This window comes from Microcaecilia unicolor, chromosome 1 (assembly GCF_901765095.1).
Source record: "Microcaecilia unicolor chromosome 1, aMicUni1.1, whole genome shotgun sequence".
NCBI classification, from domain to species: Eukaryota; Metazoa; Chordata; class Amphibia; order Gymnophiona; family Siphonopidae; genus Microcaecilia; species Microcaecilia unicolor.
Window position 1 is genome coordinate 769,471,817 of NC_044031.1, and position 25,909 is coordinate 769,497,725.

General features: G+C 45.1%; 1 protein-coding gene across 4 annotated transcripts in view; it reads left to right on the plus strand.

Annotated features, from left to right (window-relative positions):
- Positions 1–25,909, plus strand: part of ADAMTS7 (ADAM metallopeptidase with thrombospondin type 1 motif 7) — a 218,563-nt gene that overhangs the window by 58,717 nt on the left and 133,937 nt on the right. For all 4 annotated transcript variants that reach the window (XM_030189820.1, XM_030189821.1, XM_030189823.1 and 1 more), the window contains exons 4-6: positions 16,038–16,234; positions 16,497–16,580; positions 17,376–17,500. In XM_030189820.1, the coding sequence (XP_030045680.1) occupies positions 16,038–16,234; positions 16,497–16,580; positions 17,376–17,500 (406 nt within the window). The remainder of the gene's footprint in view (positions 1–16,037; positions 16,235–16,496; positions 16,581–17,375; positions 17,501–25,909) is intronic.

Consider the following 25,909-nt stretch of genomic DNA (forward strand, 5'->3'; position numbering starts at 1 on the left):
CCCCATCCGTACCTATCAGACTCTCCCCGCCTAACACATACGTCTCCCGTGGATTTCTACTCCCTAAGTGCATCACTTTGCATTTCTTCGCATTGAATTTTAAATCCCAAACCTTAGACCATTCTTCTAGCTTCCGTAGGTCCTTTTTCATGTTTTCCACTCCCTCTGGGGTGTCCACTCTGTTACAGATCTTAGTATCATCCGCAGATAGGCAAACTTTACCTTCTAACTCTTCGGCAATATCACTCACAAATATATTGAACAGAATCGGCCCCAGCACCAATCCTTGAGGCACTCCACTACTTACCTTTCGTTCCTCCGAGCGAATTCCATTCACCACCACCCTCTGGCATCTGTCCGTCAACCAGTTCCTAATCCAGTTCACCACTTCGGGTCCTATCTTCAGCCCATCCAGTTTATTTAAGAGCCTCCTGTGGGGAACCGTGTCAAAAGCTTTGCTGAAATCTAAGTAGATTACGTCCATAGCTCGTCCCTGATTCAATTCTCCTGTCACCCAATCAAAGAATTAAATTAGGTTCGTTCGGCACGATTTCCCTTTGGTAAATCCATGTTGTCTCGGATCTTGCAACTTATTGGCTTCCAGGAAATTCACCATCCTTTCCTTCAGCATCGCTTCCATTACTTTTCCAATAACCGAAGTGAGGCTTACCGGCCTGTAGTTTCCAGCTTCTTCCCTATCACCACTTTTGTGAAGAGGGACCACCTCTGCCGTTCTCCAATCCCTCGGAACCTTTCCCTTCTGCAAGGATATGTTAAACAAATCTTTAAGAGGACCCGCCAGAACCTCTCTGAGCTCCCTCAATATCCTAGGGTGGATCCCATCCGGTCCCATGGCTTTGTCCGCCTTTAGCTTTTCAAGTTGTTCATACACACTCTCTTCCGTGAACGGTGCTCTATCCACTTCAATCTCATTTGTACTTTTTGCAGTCCATCGCGGTCCTTCTCCAGGATTTTCGCCTGTGAAAACAGAACAGAAGTATCTATTTAGCAAATTTGCTTTTTCTTCATCATTATCCACATAGCGGTTCGCAGTATCTTTTAGTCTCACAATTCCCTTTTTAGTCATTCTCCTTTCAGTAATATACCTGAAGAAAATTTTGCCACCCCTCCTTACATTTCTAGCCATTTGTTCTTCCGTTTGCGCTTTCGCCAGACGTCTCTCTCTCTTGGCTTCTTTCAGTTTCATCCGGTATTCCTCCTCGTGTCCCTTTTCATGAGTTTTTTTGTATTTCTGGAATGCCAACTCTTTAGCCTTTATTTTCTCAGCCACTTGCTTGGAGAACCATATCAGTTTCCTTTTTCTCTTGCTTTTATTTACTTTCCTTACATAAAGGTTCGTGGCCCTATTTATAGCTTCTTTCAGCCTGGACCACTGTCCTTCCACGTCTTGTATTTCCTCCCATCCCATCAGCTCCTTCCTCAGGTATTCCCCCATTTTACTAAAGTCAGCATGTTTGAAATCCAGGACTTTGAGTTTTGAGAGGCCACCCTCCTCTTCAGACGTCATATCAAACCAAACCGTTTGATGGTCACTGCTGCCCAAGTGGGCACCCACTCGGACATTTGACACATTATCTCCATTTGTGAGTGAGTACCAGATCTAGCGTCGCTCCCTCCCTCGTGGGTTCCGACACCATTTGTCTGAGCAAAGCACTTTGAAAAGCATCCACGATCTCTCTACTTCTTTCCAATTCCGCAGACGGAACCTTCCAATATACATCCGGCAGATTGAAATCTCCCAACAACAGCACCTCTCTTTTCTTCCCCAACTTTTGAATATCAGCGATCAGATCTTTATCTAGTTCCTCCAATTGTGTCGGGGGTCTGTAGACAACACCCACGTGGACAGAGGTTCTAGTCTCTTTTTAAGGTGATCCATATCGCTTCTTCCTTTCCCCAGTTCCCTGTCATTTCAGTCGCTGTGATATCATTTCTCACATACAGAGCTACTCCTCCACCTTTACGCCCTCTCTATCCTTCCTAAAAAGATTATAGCCTGGTATGTTTGCATCCCATTCATGGGAACCATTGAGCCATGTCTCTGTGATTGCAACTATGTCGAAGTCTGCCTCCAAGATTAGGGCATGTAGGTCATGAACTTTATTGCTTAGACTGTGAGCATTTGTGGTAATCACTTTCCATCTACAATTCCAAGTATGTGTTTTGGTTTTAGTGATTTGGGGTGTCTTTTCTCTTTGGGTACCTTCATATCTTTTTGTTCCACCTTCTTTGGTTTTTCTTTCTCTTCCGCCTCAGTTTTATTTTCAGGAGCATCACAGTGCTGTAGTGGAGCAAAAGAATTCTGTAGGGGCAAAACTTGTTAGGGCGAAGGCTTTTGTGTCACATAACGAAGCCTGCCTGAGCCTACTGTGAACCATCTATGTATTGGGAAAGGGTCAGATAGGCTCCCATTACTTGCGCAAGTGGCTCCTGATGTAAATGTCTAATATCATTCACAAATGGACCTTCTATTCCATATCTACGTAAAACCCCAGTCAAGTCAATCAAATGCCTTCTTGGTATCAGAACTTATTAGGGGAGAGGGCTGTCTTATGCTATGAGTTCTCTCCAAAGTGGCCAATATTTTCCTAATACTCTTCATTGTGGACCTCTCCCTTATAAATCCTACTTGGGGATCCTTGATTAAGGTCAGCAACACTTGTGCCAGTCTGTCTACCAGAATCTTAGGGGCCCTTTTACTAAGTCGCATAAATGTCTACGCTCCCCCAACGCACGCCAAAATGCAGTTACCGCCTGGCTACTGCATGACTCTTCCGGTAATTTCATTTTTGGTGTGCATCCGATACGCACGTCCGAAAATAATTTTTATTTTCGGACGCGCGTATCGGTTGCGTGCCAAGTGGCATTTGGCACGCGTAGTTCATTACTGCCCGGTTACCGCATGAGTCTTTACCACTAGGTCAGTGGCTGGCAGTAAGGTCTCAGACCCAAAATGGACGCGCAGCAATTTTCATTTTGCCGCACATCCATTTACGGCAAAAATTAAAAAAGGCCTTTTTTACAGGTGTGCTGAAAAATGGATCGGCCCGCGCTCAAATCCTGCGCTTACACTACCGCAAGCCATTTTTCAGCTCGCTTTTGTAAAAGGACCCCATAATTAGTGGTTTGATCTCATAACATAAGAGCAAAATAGAATGTTAGATCCTGCAGTGCCTGCTAGAGGCAATCTGTTAATGCTGTGGTACAAAGTTCAAGTTTTAAAACTAAGGGGAAAAGACTATGGAGATTAGTTGATAAAATTTGCTTTTTTATATTTTTATTCTGCCTATTACTAACCTACAATTCCTCCTTTAAAACCCAATCTTTAAGTTCCCAAAATCAAAATAGTGTTCACTTACCAGAGAAATGTCCTCTTCTCTCAGAACTTCTCAGAAAGTTTAGTGGGACCTTTCCTCTTTATATAGTTTTGAATCTAAGGGGTCTTTTTTAAACAGGCTCTTTGAAGCTAACTCAGCAACCTATGCAAATATTCTACTTCCCCACACCTTAGTTAACACCTAATTGAGGTCACTGGATGTGCTACCTCTCCAGCAACCAAATAACAGAAACTAACTGCCTTTTAGAAGAAGAGTTTTTGGCTGTTAAGTTTCCACCTCTAGAAAAGGTTTCCGTTTAAAACTATGGGAAACTAGAGAAAATTTTAGTTTAAAACTATGGGAAAAGGGTTGTACACTATCCAGCTTATTTTTGAAAGAGAAAAATGCCTATAGTGCGACCTAAATCGGGAGATAGACATTTGTCTCGCAAAGGCGCCCAAATCGGTATAATCGAAAGCCGATTTTGGGCGTTTCCAACTGCACTCCATCGCGGAAACGAATAAAGTTGACGGGGGTGTGTTGGAGGCGTGGTGGAGGCGGAACTGGGGCGTGGTTATCAGCGGAGGAGAGATGGGCGTCTTTAGCTGATAATCGAAAAGAAAAAGGCGTTTTTACCGCGATTTTGGATCACTTTTTTTGGACCCTATTTTTTCACGAGCAAGTCCCAAAAAAGTGCTCCAACTGCCCAGATGACCACTGGAGGGAATCGGGGATGACCTCCCCCAGTGGTCACTAACCCCCTCCCACCAAAAAAACCCCACTTTAAAAACTTTTTTTCCAACCTGTATGCCAGCTTCAAATGCTGGACCCACCTCCATGACAGCAGAATGTGTTCGATCCTGTCACAGTTTTTCCCTGGGTCAGATGTGGCTCTCAGGTGCAGTACAGGGTCACATCAGCATTGCATTGTGGTGGGTGTAGGGTATTGGGCTCCGTGATTTCATTAGCTTGTGTTACAGTCTCACGATGTTGGTAGTTGGTAGGCTCTTTTCCCATGGTGCTTTTCCCCCTGCCTACTGGGTCAGAGTGTGCCCTGTTGTGTTTCCTGTTGTAGTCCATGCAGTAGTGGCCATTTTTGTAAGCCAGTTTTTGTTCCCTTTCCTGTGTTAGCCACGTTAGACAACTTAGTTCTTCCCTTGAATGTGGCTGAAAGAGGGCATTGTACAGCATTCTGCCAGCTCTGACCTACTGCTAATCTCAGTACCAGGGAGACTCGTTGCCAGTGGGGCACAACCTCTGATCTGCAGTTAACTGTGAGTAAAGGCGGTTATTCCAATAAAGGACGTTTTCGGATGAGATTAGTCTTCAGGTGTCAACTAGTGTGCCAATGTTATATAGCAGCAACCAGTCCTAGAGGCCTGCATGTATGCAGGTCCCTGGAGCGCTTTTAGTTAATGCGCGAGCTTCGCACCGGGACGTACGTGCAGGATGTCAGACTCACAGAAACAGAAGCCTGTGCAGCCACATTGCTGATCTGCAAGGGCAGGCTTCTAGATGGAATGTTGCTAGTGGAGGAATAGCCTAGTGGTTAGTGCAGCTGACTCTGATTCTGGGGAACTGGGTTCGATTCCCACTGCAGCTCCTTGTGACTCTGGGCAAATCACTTAATCCTCCATTGCCCCTGGTACAAAATAAGTACCTGGATATATGTAAACCGCTTTGAATGTAGTTGCAGAAACCTCAGAAAGGTGGTATTTCAAGCCCCAGTTCCCTTTCCCTATTTGAGATTCTACATGGAATGTTGCTACTATTGAGATTCTGTTGCTACTATTTGAGATTCTACATGGAATGTTGCTATTAGCAACATTCCATGTAGAAGCCTGCCCTTGCAGATCAGCAATGCGTCTGTGCAGGCTTCTGTTTCTGTGAGAAACAGAAGCCTGCCCTTGCAGATCAGCGACGTGGTCGCGAAGGCTTCTATTTTTGTGAGTCTGAGGCTGCGTCACTGATGTGCAGGGGCAGGCTTCTACATGGAATGTTGCTACTGGAATAGCAACATTCCATGTAGAATCTCCAATAGTAGCAACATTCCATCTAGAATCTCAATTAGGGAAAGGGAAATGGGACTTGATATACCACCTTTCTGTGGTATTTTGCAACTACATAAGTACATAAGTAGTGCCATACTGGGAAAGACCAAAGGTCCATCTAGCCCAGCATCCTGTCACCGACAGTGGCCAATCCAGGTCAAGGGCACCTGGCACGCTCCCCAAACGTAAAAACATTCCAGACAAGTTATACCTAAAAATGCGGAATTTTTCCAAGTCCATTTAATAGCGGTCTATGGACTTGTCCTTTAGGAATCTATCTAACCCCTTTTTAAACTCCGTCAAGCTAACCGCCCGTACCACGTTCTCCGGCAACAAATTCCAGAGTCTAATTACACGTTGGGTGAAGAAAAATTTTCTCCGATTCGTTTTAAATTTACCACACTGTAGCTTCAACTCATGCCCTCTAGTCCTAGTATTTTTGGATAGCGTGAACAGTCGCTTCACATCCACCCGATCCATTCCACTCATTATTTTATACACTTCTATCATATCTCCCCTCAGCCGTCTCTTCTCCAAGCTGAAAAGCCCTAGCCTTCTCAGCCTCTCTTCATAGGAAAGTCGTCCCATCCCCACTATCATTTTCGTCGCCCTTCGCTGTACCTTTTCCAATTCTACTATATCTTTTTTGAGATACGGAGACCAGTACTGAACGCAATACTCCAGGTGCGGTCGCACCATGGAGCGATACAACGGCATTATAACATCCGCACACCTGGACTCCATACCCTTCCTAATAACACCCAACATTCTATTCGCTTTCCTAGCCGCAGCAGCACACTGAGCAGAAGGTTTCAGTGTATCATCGACGACGACACCCAGATCCCTTTCTTGATCCGTAACTCCTAACGCGGAACCTTGCAAGACGTAGCTATAATTCGGGTTCCTCTTACCCACATGCATCACTTTGCACTTGTCAACATTGAACTTCATCTGCCACTTGCATGCCCATTCTCCCAGTCTCGCAAGGTCCTCCTGTAATTGTTCACATTCCTCCTGCGACTTGACGACCCTGAATAATTTTGTGTCATCGGCGAATTTAATTACCTCACTAGTTATTCCCATCTCTAGGTCATTTATAAATACATTAAAAAGCAACGGACCCAGCACAGACCCCTGCGGGACCCCACTAACTACCCTCCTCCACTGAGAATACTGTCCACGCAATCCTACTCTCTGCTTCCTATCTTTCAACCAGTTCTTAATCCATAATAATACCCTACCTCCGATTCCATGACTCTGCAATTTCTTCAGGAGTCTTTCGTGCGGCACTTTGTCAAACGCCTTCTGAAAATCCAGATATACAATATCAACCGGCTCCCCATTGTCCACATGTTTGCTTACCCCCTCAAAAAAATGCATTAGATTGGTGAGGCAAGACTTCCCTTCACTAAATCCGTGCTGACTTTGTCTCATCAGTCCATGTTTTTGTATATGCTCTGCAATTTTATTCTTAATAATAGCCTCCACCATCTTGCCCGGCACCGACGTCAGACTCACCGGTCTATAATTTCCCGGATCTCCTCTGGAACCCTTCTTAAAAATCGGAGTAACATTGGCTACCCTCCAGTCTTCCGGTACTACACTCGATTTTAGGGACAGATTGCATATTTCTAACAGTAGCTCCGCAAGTTCATTTTTTAGTTCTATTAATACTCTGGGATGAATACCATCAGGTCCCGGTGATTTACTACTCTTCAGCTTGCTGAACTGACCCATTACATCCTCCAAGGTTACAGAGAATTTGTTTAGTTTTTCCGACTCCCCCCGCTTCAAATATTCTTTCCGGCACCGGTGTCCCCCCCAAATCCTCCTCGGTGAAGACCGAAGCAAAGAATTCATTTAATTTCTCCGCTACGGCTTTGTCCTCCTTGATCGCCCCTTTAACACCATTTTCGTCCAGCGGCCCAACCGACTCTTTGGCCGGTTTCCTGCTTTTAATGTATCTAAAAAAATTTTTACTATGTATTTTTGCTTCCAACGCTAATTTCTTCTCAAAGTCCTTTTTTGCCCTCCTTATCTCCGCTTTGCATTTGGCTTGGCATTCCTTATGATCTATCCTGTTACTTTCAGTTGGTTCTCTTCTCCACTTTCTGAAGGATTGTTTTTTGGCTCTAATGATTTCCTTTATCTTACTGTTTAGCCACGCCGGCTGACGTTTAGTCTTTTTTTCCCTTTTTTCTAATTCGTGGAATATATTTGTCCTGAACCTCCAGGATGGTGTTTTTAAACAGCATCCACGCCTGATGCAAGTTTTTTACTCTGCGAGCTGCTCCTTTCAGTCTTTTTTTTCACCATTTTTCTCATTTTGTCGTAATCACCTTTTCTATAGTTAAACGCTAGCGTACTTGATTTCCTAGTTTCACTTCCTTCAATGCCAATATCAAAACCGATCATATTATGATCACTGTTATCAAGCGGCCCTCGTATCGTTACCCCCTGCACTAGATCATGAGCACCACTAAGGACTAAGTCTAGTATTTTTCCTTCTCTTGTCGGCTCCTGAACTAGCTGTTCCATGAAGCTGTCCTTGATTTCATCAAGAAATCTTATGTCCCTTGCGTGTACAGATGTTACATTAACCCAGTCTATATGCGGGTAATTGAAATCCCCCATTATTATTGTGTTGCCCAGTTTGTTTGCGTCCCTGATTTCCTTTAACATTTCCGCATCCGTCTGTTCGTCCTGGCCAGGCGGACGGTAGTACACTCCTATCACTATCCTTTTCCCCTTTGCACATGGAATTTCAATCCACAGTGATTCCAAGGAGTGTTTTGTTTCCTGCAGAATTTTCAATCTATTTGATTCAAGGCTCTCGTTAATATACAATGCTACCCCTCCACCAATCCGATTCACCCTATCACTACGATATAATTTGTACCCCGGTATGACAGTGTCCCACTGGTTATCCTCCTTCCACCAGGTCTCAGAGATGCCTATTATATCTAATTTTTCATTTAGTGCAATATATTCCAACTCCTCCATCTTATTTCTTAGGCTCCTGGCATTCGCATATAGACATTTCAAACTATGTTTGTTGTTCCTAAGTACATCATGCTTAGTACTTGACAGTATTAATTGGCAATCTTTTGTCTGATTTTTATTGTTATTTAAAGATACCCGATCTACTACAATCTCTTTTGCAACCTCACTATCAGGATACTCTATCTTCCCTGTTATGGTGATATCTTTGAAAGATACCTTATCCCGAACCATGCTCTTTTGAGCGACTGTCGGCCTTCCCCCCATTTCTAGTTAAAAGCTGCTCTATCTCCTTCTTAAACGCCGATGCCAGCAGCCTGGTCCCACTCTGGTTAAGATGGAGCCCATCCTTTCGGAATAGGCTCCCCCTTCCCCAGAATGTTGCCCAGTTCCTAACAAATCTAAAGCCCTCCTCCCTGCACCATCGTCTCATCCACGCATTGAGACTCTGGAGCTCTGCCTGTCTCTTGGGCCCTGCGCGTGGCACAGGTAGCATTTTAGAAAATGCTACCCTGGAGGATCTGGATTTCAGCTTTCTACCTAAGAGCCTAAATTTTGCTTCCAGAACCTCTCTCCCACATTTTCCTATGTCATTAGTACCCACATGTACCAAGACAGCCGTCTCCTCCCCAGCACTATATAAAATCCTATCTAGGTGACGCGTGAGGTCCGCCACCTTCGCACCAGGCAGGCAAGTCACCAGGCGATCCTCACGTCCACCAGCCACCCAGCTATCTATATGCCTAATGATCGAATCACCAAGTACAACAGCTGTCCTAACCTTTCCCTCCCGGGCAACATTCAAAGCGGTTTACATATATTCAGGTACTTATTTTGTACCAGGGGCAATGGAGGGTTAAGTGACTTGCCCAGAGTCACAAGGAGCTGCAGTGGGAATCGAACTCAGTTCCCCAGAATCAGAGTCCGCTGCACTAACCACTAGGCTACTCCTCCACTCATTCCACCAATAAGAGCCAACCTCATCAGTGATGTCACAATGGCTTGATTGCCTGATACTTGGCTCACTTCTGATATTGTGATGTCATAAGGGAAAGAGGGAAAGGGAAATGGGACTTAATAAACTGCCTTTCTGAGGTTTTTGCAACTACATTCAAAGTGGTTTACATATATTCAGGTACTTATTTTGTACCAGGGGCAATGGAGGGTTAAGTGACTTGCCCAGAGTCACAAGGAGCTGCAGTGGGAATCAAACTCAGTTCCCCAGGATCAGAGTCCACTGCACTAACCACTAGGCTACTCCTAGGAGTCACCACCCAGGAAAAGAATCTTGGAGCCACTGTGGACAATGGAGGCATTGTGAGAGTCAACCTTTGGTCTCTTCTCCTTTCTAAAATTCCTAACATTCCATTTGCTTTTATGATCACCACTGCACAACTCAGCTGAGGATTTCACTGTTTATTTCTCTGCTGCACAGTTGTAGCCATTGCATTTCAAAAAGATTGAGAGGAGCTGCAACGATGAGAAATTATTTTAAATGGCTCCGTTATGTAGAAATGTTGCAAAGATAGAAAAAGGCAGCCGAGAAGAGATGGGATGGGGTGGAACTGGTCAGTAGGGAACAGTTATGTATTTCCTCAGATAGTACTTGGAGAAGGGAACCATCCATGAAATTAACAAAGACACGGATTGCTCAACAGTTATCCAGGGTAGGGAGAATAAGTGCAGTTAAGATGGTCATACTCCTGAAGATACTGTACCTGTTTATGGCACTGCCGATTTCTATACCAGATAGTTTTTTTCAAGGCCTCCAGAGGAAGGTATTTTCCTTTATCTGGAAGAAAAGACCCCCACGAGTTCGCAGGGAAGTTTTGTATCAACCAAGGGAGAGAGGGGGGATGGGAGTCCCATCTTTTGCCTCATATTTCTTGGCAGCGAATCTTAGAGTATTGGCGGCCTGGTTTACAGATTCGGAAAAACTGGGAATACAAATTGAGCAAGGCTGGATGGGGCCATTTCCGCTAAAGGCTATACCATGGCTAGCTAAACAGGAGTTGGAGGTGCTAATCAAGAGATGCCCACCATTGATACGATGGCCCCTACAAATTTGGTGTAAAATTAGGGAACAGTTTTTTCTGGGGCGTAGCTACTTTCGACACATGTACCTTAGATTTGCACCCCATTTTGGTCCAGGCAGGCAAGATACGGCGTATCTTGCATGGGAGGAGATGGGTTTATTTACACTAGGACAAATGTGGCAAGATGACAAATCAGTAAAGTTAGATGATCTCTATAGAGAATACGGCCTCTCCCCATTACAAGCATTCCAGTACTATCAGGTGCGGGATTTTATAACCCGTAGAGCAAAAGGGGAGTTAAGCCTAGCAGAAACTGGAATAGAAAGGGGGATGTTGAAAGGAGGAGGTAAAGGAAGTATTTCCAGGCTTTACGGAGCACTACTGGCATATTCCAACCCGATAGAATATTATTTGACTAAATGGGGGGCGGCTCTGGGGGTTACCTACACAATCCCGCAATGGAAATTAGCATTTTGATTTTTGCTTAAGTTGTCGATCTCAAATGCTATGATTGAAAGTGGACATAAAATATTATACTGCTGGAACTACACTCCCCATCGCCTGGTAAAGATGTTTCGGACAGGCTCGGCGTCATGCTGGCAACAGTGTAACGCAATAGGGGATATGTTTCATATTTGGTGGCCTTGCAAACATGCTCAGGCATACTGGATAGAGATATTGGGAGTGACATACCCATTAAAGATGGACCACTGTTTGCTGCACTTTAAGCCCGAAGGGGTCCAGAACTCCATACGTAGATTTGTGGGACATGTATTTTGTGGTGGCAGCATGGAAACAACCATCACTTCCTGGCCTGGGAAGAGTATTGCAGAAATTGGACTATATCAGTTTGATGTCTAAGCTTACGGCATTGCGCACAGGCCGACTAATGTAGCATCAAAACATTTGGAAGTTATATGAACACTGGTTATCCTCGCAACATATCTCTGGACACTAATGAGTATAGAAAGGTTGGGGAAGCTTAAGCTGACACTTTACTGAGAAGGGAAGTGGGGGGGCAGGGGGGAGAGGGGAGGAGACGATGGAAAAGATAAATATTTTGGTTTATTGGACTTGTTTATGATGATTTGGCTAGTACTTTTGGTGTATTAGTAATGTTGAAACAAAGCCGATGTTATACTGAAAATAATAAAATCAATGGTTAAAAACAAAACAAAGACACGGATTGTTTATTAGAATCAGGTCTGGGTTTTAACCGAGCCATTCGAAGACATTGGCCTTTTTCCTTGCTAAGTTACTCCATTGTTGCTTTTGTTCTGTGCATTGGATCATTGTTCTACTGAAAGGTGACTTCTCCCCAGTCCAAGGTATGTGGCATTCCAGAACAGGTTTTTACCAAATCTGCCTGCACTTTGCACTATCCATCTTTCCCGAGCTCTTCTCGAGCTTCCCTGTCCCTTCTGCTGCAAAGCAACGTTGCAACGTAACTGCTGCCATCCCCATGCTTTCTGTAGGGATGGTGTTAGCGGCATGATATGCTGTGTTTTCCCTTACATATGGTTTAGTATTGAGACCAAAACGTTGCACTGTAGTTTCATCAGACCACAAAACCTTCTTCCACATGTGTGCACTGTCCCCTACATCACTGGTTCTCAACCCAGTCCTCTGGGCACATCCAACCAGTAAGTCTTTCAGGATATCCACAATGAATATGCATACCAAGGAGGCAGTGCATGCAAATCTGTCTCATGCATATTCATTCTGGATATCCTGAAAGCCTGATTGGCTGGGCTGAGGAGCACTGGTCTAAGTACACCTATGAAAAAACTATTCTATAACAGGGTGCTGAAAATTAGGAGCCAAATCCTCTAAAGGAACATGGAGTGGAATGGAAGCGTGGAGGAGTAGCCTAATGGTTAGTGCAGTGGGTTGAGAACCTGGGGAACTGGGTTCAATTTCCACTGCAGACTCATGGTAAAATGCAGTAGATTGAGATTCTGGGGAACTCAATTCCCACTTCAGCTACTACTACTACTACTTATCATTTCTATAGCACTACTAGACGTACACAGTGCTGTACACTGGACATGAAGAGACATTCCTGCTCAACAGAGCTTACAATCTAATTAGGACAGACAAACAGGACAAATAAGAGATAAGGGAATTACTAACATAGGAATGATAAAACATGAGTACTGAATAAGTGAGTAAGTGTTAGGAGTTAAAAGCAGCATCAAAAAGGTGGGCTTTTAGCTTAGATTTCAAGACGGCCAGAGATGGAGCTTGACGTACCGGCTCAGGAAGTCTATTCCAGGCATATGGTGCAGCAAGATAAAAGGAACAGAGTCTGGAGTTAGCAGTGGAGGAGAAGGGTGCAGGTAAGAGAGATTTCCCCAGTGAACGGAGTTCCCGGGGAGGAATGTAGGGAGAGATGAGAGTGGAGAGGTACTGAGGAGCTGCAGAGTGATGCACTTATAGGTCAATAAGAGGAGTTTGAACTATATGCGGAAACGGATAGGAAGGCAGTGAAGTGACTTGAGGAGAGGGCTAATATGAGCATAATGACACTGGCGGAATATTAGTCGTGCAGCAGAATTTTGAACAGATTGAAGAAGAGAGAGATGGCTAAGTGGGAGACCTGTGAGAAGCAAGTTGCAATAGTCTCAGCGAGAGGTGATGAGAATGTGGATGAGGGTTCTGGTAGTGTGCTCAGAAAGGAAAGGACAAGTCACTTAATCCTCCATTGCCCCAGGTACAAATAACACTTAGATTGTGAGCCACCTGGGACCAAAAGTACTTGTACAAATACCTGTGTGTGAACCACTTAGGTGAAGGTGGTATATAAGTTGTAATAAATAAATAAATGTAGATGACTAGTTTTCTTTATAGAATACTGGCCTAATTCAGTATATAGAAGTCTGTTTCATAAAGAAACATAGGTGCCTAGTTTCTTATATAGAATACTAGCCTAATTTGGTATTTAGGAGCCTGTTCTGTAATGGAATGTGGGTGCCTGTTTTCCTTTATACAGTGGCCTAATTCGATATATTTTGAGATTGTACAGGGGGTGTAAGACCCCACGTTGCCTTTTATTTTCAAGGCTAACATAGAGCTAGGAGGGTGCAGCATGGTGGCAGCAAGGGGGAGAGGAAGAAGGAACCAAAGGGGAAATGCTGGGGGGGGGGGGGTCGGGGATGGGAAGAACAGGGATATATTGAGGAGGGAAGGGAAGCAAGGGGAGATGCTGGACCAAGGAGGAAGGAACCAAAATGGAAATGTTGGGGAGGGGGAAGGGATGGGAAGCATGGGCAACATATTGAGGAGGGAAGGGAAGCAAATGGGAGATGCTGGACCAAGGAGGAAGGAACCAAAGGGGAAATGCTGGGGGGGGGGGGGAGGGTTTGGAAGCATGGGCACCATATTGAGGAGGAAAGGGAAGCAAATGGGAAATGCTGGACCAAGGAAGAAGGAACCACAGGGGAAATGTTGGGGGGGGGGATGGGACGTATGGGGACATATTGAGGAGGTAAGGAAAGGGAAGCAAATGGGAGATGCTGGACCAAGGAGGAAGGAGCCAAAGGGGAAATGCTGGAGGGGGAGGGATGGAAAGCATGGGGTCATTGAGGAGGGAAGGGAAGCAAGGGGGAGATACTGGATAAAGGAGAAAGGAACCAAGGGAAGAGATGCTGAGGATGGAAGGGAAGCAAGGGCAAGGGAATATGCTTTACCGGGGGGGGGGGGGGGGGGGGGGGGTGGTAAAGGCATACGAGGGGGACTTGGGGGTCATTGTGTCTGATGACCTTAAAGCTTCCAAACAGGTAGAAAAAGTAACGGTCAAAGCCAGAAGGATGCTTGGGTGCATAAAGAGAGGCGTGACCAGCAGGAAAAAGGAGGTGATAGTGCCATTGTATAAGTCTCTGGTGAGGCCTCATTTGGAGTACTGTGTGCAGTTCTGGAGACCACACCTACGGAAAGATATAAACAGGATGGAGTTGGTCCAGAGGGCAGCTACAAAATTAGTAAGCGGTGTTGAACACACAAAAAAATATAGGGACAGGCTTAAGAACCTCAACATGTATACGCTGGAAGAGAGGAGATATGATAGAGACATTTAAATATGTCAAGGACATTTAATGTACAGGAAGTGAGCCTTTTTCAACTGAAGGAGAGCTGTGGAACGACAAAGGGAATGACAAGCCTGACTCAACAGCTTATGGGTAGACTTAATCCGTTCCTGTTCCCAGCGAGCCATCTGAACCATCTTTGCATTCCAGTGTTGCAAGGGCGGCAGGCTGTCTGCAACCCAGTGTATCAATATGGTCTTCCTGGCCAACATTAATGCTATGTAGATAATACACCCGTGAGAATCAGGTATCCTCTGTCCATGTAAAGCAGATTCATCCCCCAAAGTAACCCTCGGTGAGACCATTCAATGGATAAATCAACCTATGCGTCCAGCTTCTCCTATATAAGCACACAACTATGGAACGCATTACCAAGCGCCTTGAAAACAACATGTGACCACCTAAACTTCTGGAAACTACTAAAAACTAACTTGTTCAAAGAGGCATACCCTAATGATCCAACTTAAATGCCTTAACCCTGTGACATAACGAAACCAAAGCTAGAACTGGACATAAGTTAACTCTTCCTCCTTACGATTCCCAATGTGTCTGTCACACATGAACTTACTCTATCACAACCTCACTATGTATTTGTTCAAACCGGTACTGGCGATCGCCTCTACGGTACCGTGTAAGCCACATTGAGCCTTCAAAAAGGTGGAAAAATGTAGGATACAAATGTAACAAATAAATAAAATAAATTAATCACTCGCGCCAAATTTGCAAGCACACCGGTCCAAAAGTCCCACAGCCTCACACATTCAAGAAGTTGTTGGACAAGACTGCCCACCGCACAGTGGCATCTCACACAAGTATCATCCGCCCAAAGACCCATCTGCATCCCCCTAGATCTAGTGATATAAGCTCCATGCATCTCATTCCTTTCAGCAATTTCTCTCTCTCTCTCTTGCTCTCCTTGCAACTCATTGAAGAGGGATGTCTCTCAGCAGTGTTTTCCCCCTGTCACTTAATGAGGGTCTCTCAGCATTTTTATCCGTCACTCATTGAGGGGAGAGATCTCACTGGGGTTTTTTTCTGTACTTGTTACTCTTTTAGGGGGGGCACAGGGACTCTCAGAAGTTTTTCTCTCTCTCCTTGTAACTTATTTTGGAGGTGGGATGTCTCTCAGCAGTTTTTCTCTGTGAGGAAGGGGTGAGGGGTCTCTCAGCAGTTTTTCTCTCCCTGTCACTTGTTTTTTTTTTTTTTTGGGGGGGGGGTTGTTCTCAGCTGTGTCCTTTGCTTTCTATCACTTAGTGGGGGGGGGGGGTCTTTCAGCAGTTTCTTTCTGTTCCTGTCGCTGACTGTGGGGTGTCTCAGCAGGATCTTTCTCTCCCTGTTACTCTTTGTGTGTGTGTTGGGGGGGGGGGGGCTCTTAGCTCTTTCTCTGAGTCACTCATAAGGGTGGGAGCAGTTGTTGGAATACTCTGAATTGAAGCAGTGAGGAAGCTTCTAGACTGCGGTAGGTTCTTTTGAGAGGCTCTTATCTGAATAGCTGGACTGGTAATGTCCTGTACCAAATCCTTTCAGAACTTCCCTGGACATGGAAGAAAACAGAAAGGTGGCGAGAGCACTGGGAGCAAAAGCAGAATCGCAGGAGGCGGATCGTACAGCGCTCGATCAGCCAGGAGAAGTGGGTAGAGACGCTAGTGGTCGCAGATCCAAAGATGGTGGAGTATCATGGCAGCTCTCACGTGGACAGCTATATACTAACGGTCATGAACATGGTACGGTAGGACTTGCATCCTTCTGGCCTGTCTCCAAAGCCCTTTCCGATCCTGACAGGTACCCAGCAAGTAGTGGGAATAATGCATGTCCCAGTTCTCGAGTGGGCGCAGCAGGATTTTAAAGTCATAGGAGATGTTGGTATGTTGTTTGCTGCTACCTGTGTTTGTCCTGCTTGGATGGGATGAGAGTTCTGCAGTGTTACTGCACCTTTCTAAGCTTGTCAACCTGCAGACTCACTTTTGTGCTTTTCTTTCATTGCAGGTTGCTGGATTATTCCATGATCCTAGTATTGGGAACCCTGTTAATATTGTGGTTGTGCGTCTTGTTCTTCTGGACAGAGATGAGGTAAGACTCAGCAGCTGGAGCGTAGCTTGCCTTCTCTGCTTACCTGAATTATTTTTTTTTATGAGCATTTTCATAATTAGACATGAACTATACAAGATAACAAAGAAGTATAAGAAACCCGCTAATCATAGAGAATCTATTTATAAGTCAAGTCTGCATCTAGGAAGAGAAAGAGAGAAAAAGCCTAGGGAGCTGCACTTCACTCTCCTTCAACATCCATCCTCCCAAAAAGAATAACACAGAGAAAAAGAAAGATGTTACATGTCTCCAAAACAAAATCTGTCTTCAGTTGAACTAGTTCAACAAAACAGATTTAGTACCAGAAAGAGTAACTGAGCACTTACAGTGAAATTTGGGGAAAAAAGGTTCCCCATCCCCAGCCAACATCCGAGGGCGCTGTTGTAGGAAAGCCATTCTCTTAAGCTGGGCTGCACGACTAATGTCCAGAAATATGTACACACACTGAGCGCGAAAGCAGTAATCTTTCTTCCAAAAGTAGCTCTATTAGGAATGCTGTCAGTAGAATCGGAGATATCGTGAGGCAGGTGTAACTGTAGACACACATTTATAGAAAAGATAGCGGCAGAATGGGAGATACTTGAATGTATAAATTCAGTGCTCTTCCTTCTGGAGACACAGTAAACTTCATATGGTGGAGGAAGGGATGGAAAGAGGTTTGAAAGAAGCTGACTCAGCTCTGGATCCAGTCCAAGAGGAAATATGTGGAGGAGGATGAGGGAAGGAATGCAAGATTAGAGAAACGAAAAGCTGAGACAGCATTTTTGCATTTTGCAGGAGGATCTAAAAATCTCTCATCATGCTGACAATACTCTGAAAAGTTTCTGCAAATGGCAGAAGAGCATAAATCCAAAGGGAGACGCTCATCCCACACACCATGATGTGGCAGTTCTCATTACAAGGTAAGAGTCTATTTAATCTCAGTACTGCTGAAACTTTCTGGTGTCACACTGCTCCCAGCACATCTGAGCCCCTGAGGCATCACTCCGCCCCTCCCTAACACACCTGAGGAATCCCTCCACCCCACTCCAGTACATCTGAGTAGTTATTCTGCCCCCTCCTCACTGCACTTGAAGAATCATTCCGCCCCTTCCCATCGCACCTGAGGAATCACTCCACCCCTCCCAATCGCACCTCAGGAATCACTCCACCCCTCCCTATTGTACCTGAGGAATCACTGAGCGTAGCAGACCCACTTCAGATAAGCGCCTGGGGGATTTCTTCTTTTTGAAAGATTTAATTTATAAATGTTAAAAATTAAAACATGAAATGAGATTGAAGGGGGGCAGACTCAAGAAAAATGTCAGGAAGTATTTCTTCACAGAGAGGGTGGTGGATGCTTGGAATGCCCTCCCGCGGGAGGTGGTGGAAACAAAAATGATAACGGAATTCAAACATGCGTGGGATAAACATAAAGGAATCCTGTTCAGAAGGAATGGATCCTAAGGAGCTTAGACGAGATTGGGTGGCAAAGCCGGTGGCGGGAGGCGGGGATAGTGCTGGGCAGACTTATACGGTCTGTGCCAGAGCCGGTGGTGGGAGGCGGGGCTGGTGGTTGGGAGGCGGGGATAGTGCTGGGCAGACTTCTACGCTCTGTGCCCTGAAAATGGCAGATGCAAATCAAGGTAAGGTATACACAAAAAGTAGCACATATGAGTTTATCTTGTTGGGCAGACTGGATGGACCGTGCAGGTCTTTTTCTGCCATCATCTACTATGTTACTATGTATGTTACTCCAACCCTCCCCATTGTACCTGAGGAATCACTCCTACCCTCCCCACCGCATCTGAGAAATCCCTCCACCCCTCCCCATCGCACCTGAGGAATCACTCCACCCCTCCCCATTGTACCTGAGGAATCACTCCGCCCCTCCCCATTGTACCTGAAGAATCACTCTGCCCCTCCCCATCGCACCTGAGGAATCACTCCACCCTCCCACCGCATCTGAGAAATCCCTCCACCCCTCCCCATTGCACTTGAGGAATCACTCCACCCCTCCCCATTGTACCTGAGGAATCACTCCGCCCCTTCTACTGCATCTGAGAAATCCCTCCGCCCCTCCCCATTGCACCTGAGGAATCACTCCGCCGCTGTCCAGCGCATCTGAGGGATCACTCATGTAAACCACTTTGCTTGCTTTGACATAAAGGTTGCATATCAAGTACTACAATTAAGAAAAAAAACCTAACAGAAACAGGGCAAGGCAGTTGAAAAGATGGCATTCCCTACCTTTAGCAACTGTCTCACCCTCAAAATGCCTTCATAACCCAAAATCTATCTCCCCACAACACCCTGCTCACTGCCAAATCCCCCAAAACAACCCTCTGCAACTTCCCCACTGCTTCGCAAACTGCCCTATCCCTAAAAACTACTGCCTTCAACTGCCACACCACCCGGCACCAAAATTACTGAGCATATTCAAAAGCATGGATTAATGAGACAAAGGTAACATGGATTTAGTGAAGGGAACTCTTGCCTCACCAATCTATTACATTTCTTTGAAGGGGTGAACAAACATGTGGATAAAGGTGAGCCGGTTGATATTGTGTATCTAGATTTTCAAAAGGCGTTTGACAAAGTACCACACGAAAGACTCCAGAAGAAATTGGAGAGTCATATAAAATAATGAGTGGAGTGAAACAGGTGGATGTGAAGTGTCTGTTCTTGCTTTCCAAAAATACTAGGACTAGGGGGCATGCGATGAAACTACAAAGTGTATTCTTACTGTGAAATCACTGGTGCAGTGTTCACAGTAAGAATACTGAAAGGTAATTTTAAAACAATACAGGAACGTAAGACCTTTGAAATAAGAATGATTGAATATTTTGACACCCAACAAACAGGACTTAATAAGGATCTGGGTTTTCTAACCCATTATAAACCATAAAGCTGTATTTCTCTGTTTATTTCTCTGTTTATTACCCTCCTCTCACCTACCAACACCCATCCTGTTAGAATATCAATGAAATGCTTTGATGTCCCCATGCATACCCCCACCCAGGGAGAATCTGCTACAGTACAAGGAGAAAAAATCCACAGACAGAATCCCCCTTGTAGTGACATACAATCCAGAGCTGGAAAAACTGAGGAAAACCATAAGAGATCAACAACCTATACTCCAGGAGGATGAATTACTGAAAGAGATATTCCCATCCCACCAGTACTGGCCTTCCGACAGCCACCCAACTTAAAACACAAGCTAATCAGAAGTAAACTTCCATCACAGACTGAAAAGGAACATAAGGGCACACTTCCCTGTAATTTATCCAGTTGCAAACTATGCCAAAATATTTCACAGGACCCCACAGTTACCCACAAAGGAAAGATATTCAACATAAAGGGATCTTTCACTTGCTCATCTTCCAATGTGGTATATATCATTCAGTGTAAAAAATGTAAGGAAGGATGCTATATTGGAGAAACAGGCCAGATGCTTAAGACAAGATTCAATTTACATAGACATCACATGAACAATACTGGTGCCAGTAGGGCTCCTACCCCTGTTGGTCAGCATTTTACAGGACCAGGACACTGTACCAGTGACTTCACAGTGAGAATCCTGAAAGGTAACTTTATGTTTAAATCTTGTTTATTGGTTGACATGTACAATTAACAAATGCTTATCAATAAAATTACATTACAATGGATATCGTCCAGTGTCATACATTCAACATAATAAATTACAATATTGCTTTTATTTTTCTCCCATAATCTCCCGTCCACCCTCCCTCCCTCCCTCTGGTTGTCTACTAGTTCTGCTTGGGCTTTATCACTGTGTTCTTTAATACCAAAACAACATGTGCAAAGTGTTTAGCCCGTGCGTTCTGTAATGTGCATTTCTTCTCTTCTCTTGACTAACCAAACCCTCCCTCTACCCTTCCCTTCTGGACTCCCTCGGGTTCAACAATAGGTAATGTTTGGGTCTCTCGCATATATCAAATGAGGTGATGCCGGGCACGACATCTTATCTAAACAAGTTGCCTATCTGCGTGTCAGAATCTGGGCCAGGGGTCTTCTTAACAAGGAGCTCCCCACAACTTGTAGTCACGTCACCAGGTTCCCCGTTTAATGTAGGATAGGAGGTGGAGCCGAGTATAAATCAAAAATTTAGCAATAAACTTCTTGCTCTAGACGGGAGGGTGACCCACAGTGCCTCCCATTGTGCCCTAAACCTAAGGCCCGCTACACTGTCCAAATCTGCTACTCCACACCTATCAATTCTCATTTGTTTCACTAACTGTGAGCGCCATATCTGCAGGGGGGGCCCCTCTTTCGCTCTCCAAAATTGCAATATGGATGTTATCCCAAAATACATTGCTGTCTTTGCAAATGCCCTGAAGCCTTCTGGGGGGTCTGCAGTATAACTAAAGATATTAAATAAAATTGTAGGCTCCCATACAAGGGTACAGTGCCATATTTGTGCCATCCCCTCTAGGACCTGTCTCCAGAACCGCCCAATATAGGGACAGCTCCAGAACATATGACCAAGAGAGGGCGCACCCTGATTACATTTAGGGCATGCCCCTGTTGTGTCAAACCCCGCTTTTTGTGCTCTGTGAGGAGAAATATGTGTTCTAAGCATCCACCGATATAGCCGCTCCCGTTGCGGGATACAAAGCCGCTGCCTATATATGGACTTCAAATATGATCTGTATTCTTCCTCAGTAAGTGTACACCCTAAGTCCTTTGACCACTCTTGCGCTAATCGCCTGAAGTCTATCTCTTCTGTGGTATCTTTGAGTTGCTGGTGGTGGAATTTTAGTGGTACCTTAAGCTGTGCTCCCAAGGTAAACTCTTCTGTGAGAACTTCCACCACGTCTTCCGTGAGGTCTGTCCATTCTAGGGAGGCTACATAATGATGCAACTGGTAATATGCAAATTGTTGTGTCGGAGGAATCCCGTACCGGGATTGGAGTTCCCGGTACGTGTGTATGCGCCCCTCCTCTGTAACTATATGTGCCAGATATATGATCCCCTTTTTTGCCCATTTGCTAAATATACTGATCCCCTGGCCTTGGGGGAAAGCTGGGTTATCACATATTGACATCCAGGGGGTTACTCGGGGGGAGAAACGGTGACGTCTACACACCCACCTCCAAGTTTCCCTAAGAGATTTCAGTAAAGGATGTCTCTGGAATGCCGCTGTAGGCAACGGGGCTCCAGAGTGGAGTAAGTACCTTTAAACATCGAGGTCTCCATTGGTGTAATGGAGAAATCCGATGTACCCCGATACCAATCATTTATGTGCCGCATTGAACTCGCTATTGCCAAATATTTAATATTTAAAAGTCCCATACCGCCCCCCTCTCTCGGGGTCGCTATCTGATTGTATGGCATTCTGGGTTTCTTCCCTTGCCACAAATATGCTTGTATTAAACGCTGCAACTGCTTATCATCTCTATTTTTCAGAAAGACTGGTAGTTGTTGAAAGACATAAAGCCATCTGGGAGCAACCACCATGTTGAATAACGCAATTCTACCCCAAATAGAGAGTGGTAGCTCCCTCCATATCAACAGCTTACTCTTAGTCATCTCCAACAATGGGGCAATGTTCTCCCTATACATGGAGGTTCCAGCTCTGGTAATGTATACCCCCAAATACTTCATTTTCGCTGCCTCCCACCTAAGAGGAGCTTCCCCTTCCCATCGTAAATCAGTATCAGTGTCCATAGACATCGCGCAGGACTTGGAGAGATTGAGGCTAAACCCGGACAATGTCCCATATTCCTCTATCAGTGTCAGGGCTGCTTGGAAGGACTCTTGTGGATTGGTCAGCACCAGGAGGACGTCGTCAGCATAAGCCAGCGCACGAACCTCCTGTTCTCCCAATTGCACTCCACTGATTCTAGGGTCATAATTTAAAAGACGTAGCAATGGTTCCAGGGTTAGATCGAACAGGAGTGGTGACAAGGGGCAGCCCTGCCTTGTTCCCCTACCTATCTGGAATCTTGACGAGAGCCCCCCGTTTGCTGTTACATGTGCTTCCATACCAGTGTACAAAGCCTCTATTGCCTGTTTTACTCTAATAGGGATCCCAATCCAATCTAATATATGAAATAGAAAATCCCACCCTACCCTGTCAAAAGCCTTAGTGGCATCTAGACTTATCAATATTCCGGGAGTCCCCTCGGATCGGCATCTTGCCATTGCGAGTAGAACTCTCCGGATATGTAACACTGAGTGTCTATTGGGAAGGAATCCCACCTGTGCTGGCTCGATCACATTGGGTATGCACTTGTTGAGTCGTGCGGCCAAAATCTTCGCCAGAAGCTTAATGTCTACGTTAATTAATGATATGGGCCTGTAAGACTCTGGCTCCTCTGCAGCCTTCCCTGGTTTCAACAGTAATGATATACAAGCAGTGTTTTCATGTAATGGGAATCTCCCTTCTTGGACCACCGCTTGATGATATTCAAAGAGTGGCCGTATCAATTGGGGTTGCAGCATTTTATAAAATTCCCCGGAGTACCCATCCATCCCTGGTGCCGAATACGACTTTAGCCCCTTTATAGCTTCAGATAACTCTTTGGGCAGGATGGGGGCCTCTAAGCAAGCGATATCGGAATCTCCAAGTTTTGGCATTTGAGCTTTTCTAAGAAATTCGTTTATTTGTGATTTCCTGATTGGCTGTTCAGCGGTGTATAGTTGCGCAAAATGCTCCTGAAGTATTTGAAGGATCTTATCCGGTCTATTAGTAATGCTGCCCTTCTTGTCTTTCAGAACCGATATAGTTCTGCCCACTCCCCTTTTCCGGGCCACCCGGGCCAGCATACTCCCTACTCTGTTTCCAAATCTGTGGAACCTATATTTTAGGAAAATCCTATTTTTTACCACTCTTTCATGTAACAGTGAGTTCACAGCTGCCTGAACAGACAGATAGGCCTCCCTATTTTCTGTGGTTTGCCGCTCCATATATCGGCGCCTAGCCTTCTGAAGTTGCCTGTTCAGGTGTAAGAGGCTAGCTGCATTCTTTTTCCGTTTACTCGCTACATAAGCAATTAGGTCCCCCCGGAGTACCGCCTTACCAGTACACCAAAACAATTGTGGATCAGATTTATGTTCTCTGTTAAATGATTCATACTCTTCCCATTTTTTAGCCAAGTATTTTTGGAAAGATTTATCTTTTACTAGGTGATTGGGAAATCTCCATTGTCTGTGTAATTGAAAGTTGTGTGGTGCACCCAATTCTAACCAGACCGGGCTGTGGTCAGAAATCAATATCTCTTCTATCTTTGTATCTTGGACACACTGAAATAAAGCTGGTGAGATAAACATATAATCTAATCTGCCCCAAGTCCCATGTGCTCTGGACTGATGTGTATATTCTCTTGAATCAGGGTGCAGATTCCGCCACACATCTATCACAGAGAGAGAATTACTGAATTCTTTCAACACTCGCGTCCCTTTCCTGTACTCTACTCTCTTGTTTTCTTCCCCCAAATGGTCAATTGTGGGATCCATTAGCACATTCATATCACCTGTAATTATCAGGTGTTTACTTTCATAGGGAAGCAGCCGCCTTGACAGCTCAGGGAAAAAGGAACTATCGGGAGGAGTGGGAGCATATACGTTTAACAGATATAATTCTCTTCCCTGCAACCACATTTTAACCAAAATAAATCGTCCATTGGGATCTTGCAAAACTGGCTCTACCGTGCAAGCGAGCTGTCGGTGAATGCAGATTGCCACCCCTCCCTTCCGCCCATCTGGTGACGCATAGATCACCTGGCCTACCCAGTCCTGTTTGAGTTTTTCGTGCTCTGCAGCTGTTAACTTTGTCTCCTGTAAGCATGCAATATCTGCCTTAAGACGCTTTAAATGTGTTAAAATCTTTTTCCTTTTAATTGGGGATGAAATGCCCCCTACATTCCAGGTGACTAATTTACAATGAGATACCTCCCGAGCATGTGAGCTCCATCATAGTATACCAGAAAATTTCAGCCCCTGGGTCCCAGCCCTTGCCCAGTAGCTGTAAATATTGTGTCTTCTTTTCTGGTCCATTATTCTGACTTAAACATCTTACCCGTGCTTCATTCATTTGTGTGACCCGAGTGCGAGTCCTGATTTTTGCACCCCTAGAACCCTCCCTCCCTGAATGTTGAATCCCATTGAAGTCCCACTTCCCCCCACCCGTTGCCCTTCTCATGTTGAGAATCCCTTCCCTCTGTCTCGAGTTCCTCTCCTTCCTATGGTGTAAAACCGCTATGTGACTCGTCCCCTCTTACCACCCTACCCCCCCCGTCTTAATAAGGAGTTCCCCCCCTCCCCCTCGGCGATATATTTGTATCTATCCTGGTTCCTCCACCGGGAAAACCTCCCAAACAGCCAACAATACAATTGTAACTTTTAACATAACAACTCTCATTCTACATTTTCTTTGTTAAGGACAACTTAGCTTGCATGGTTGTCTCCTCGTCACAGTTTGGAAACTGTAAGCAAAGCAACGTCTTTTACTCATTCTGTATTCTTCTGGATATTGGATCATGGTGGTGCGTCGACTGGTGCATATAGTTCAGAGTCTATAAACTGTTGTGCCTCTGTGACAGTGTGGAATGAACGCCATCGATTTTCATGTTGGATCTTCAAAACAGCCGGGTAAATCAGCATGAATCGTGTTTTCTTGCTAACCAATGACGTGCAGAGAGGGTGAAACCAGCGTCTTTGTTCTTGTACTCCAGCAGAATAGTCCTGAAAAATTTTTATCGGAGCGCCATCGTATCTCAAAGTGTCCCTTTTCAGTCTAAAGCCCCTCATGATTTCCTCCTTGTGTAGGTAATTGTGGACTTTAATTATCACCAATCTGGGTCTTTGTTGCCCTTGTTGCCATCGACCAAGCCTGTGGGCCCGTTCTATACATAGTTCTCCATAGCTGTCTGACAGGGCTAGCTCTTTTTTAAGCCAGTTTTCCAACAGGTGCCCTAGTGATTTCTCGGGGATTGCTTCAGGCAGTCCAACAATTCGCAGATTACATCTCCTTGCTCTGTTCTCCATGTCCTCAATCTTGTCTTGCTGTGCCTTAAGTTGCTCCATCAGACGTGTGACATCTTGAACATTCTGCACTCTCATGTCTTCAGCCGTTGAGATTCTATTTTCCGCTTCACCCACTCTCCTCACCGTGTCGGCCATGGTAGCTTCTAGGCTGCTCATTTGGCGTTCTAGCAAGTCAAACCTTGGATTCAGTGCTGCGCTAACCGCCATGGTAATCTGCGCAAGTTGCTTTTCAGAGAAATCACCCAGCTTTTCAAGTTTCCCTTCAGTCATCTTGGCCCCAGTGGATGACGGGGAATTTTTCACCTTATCGTATTTAATCC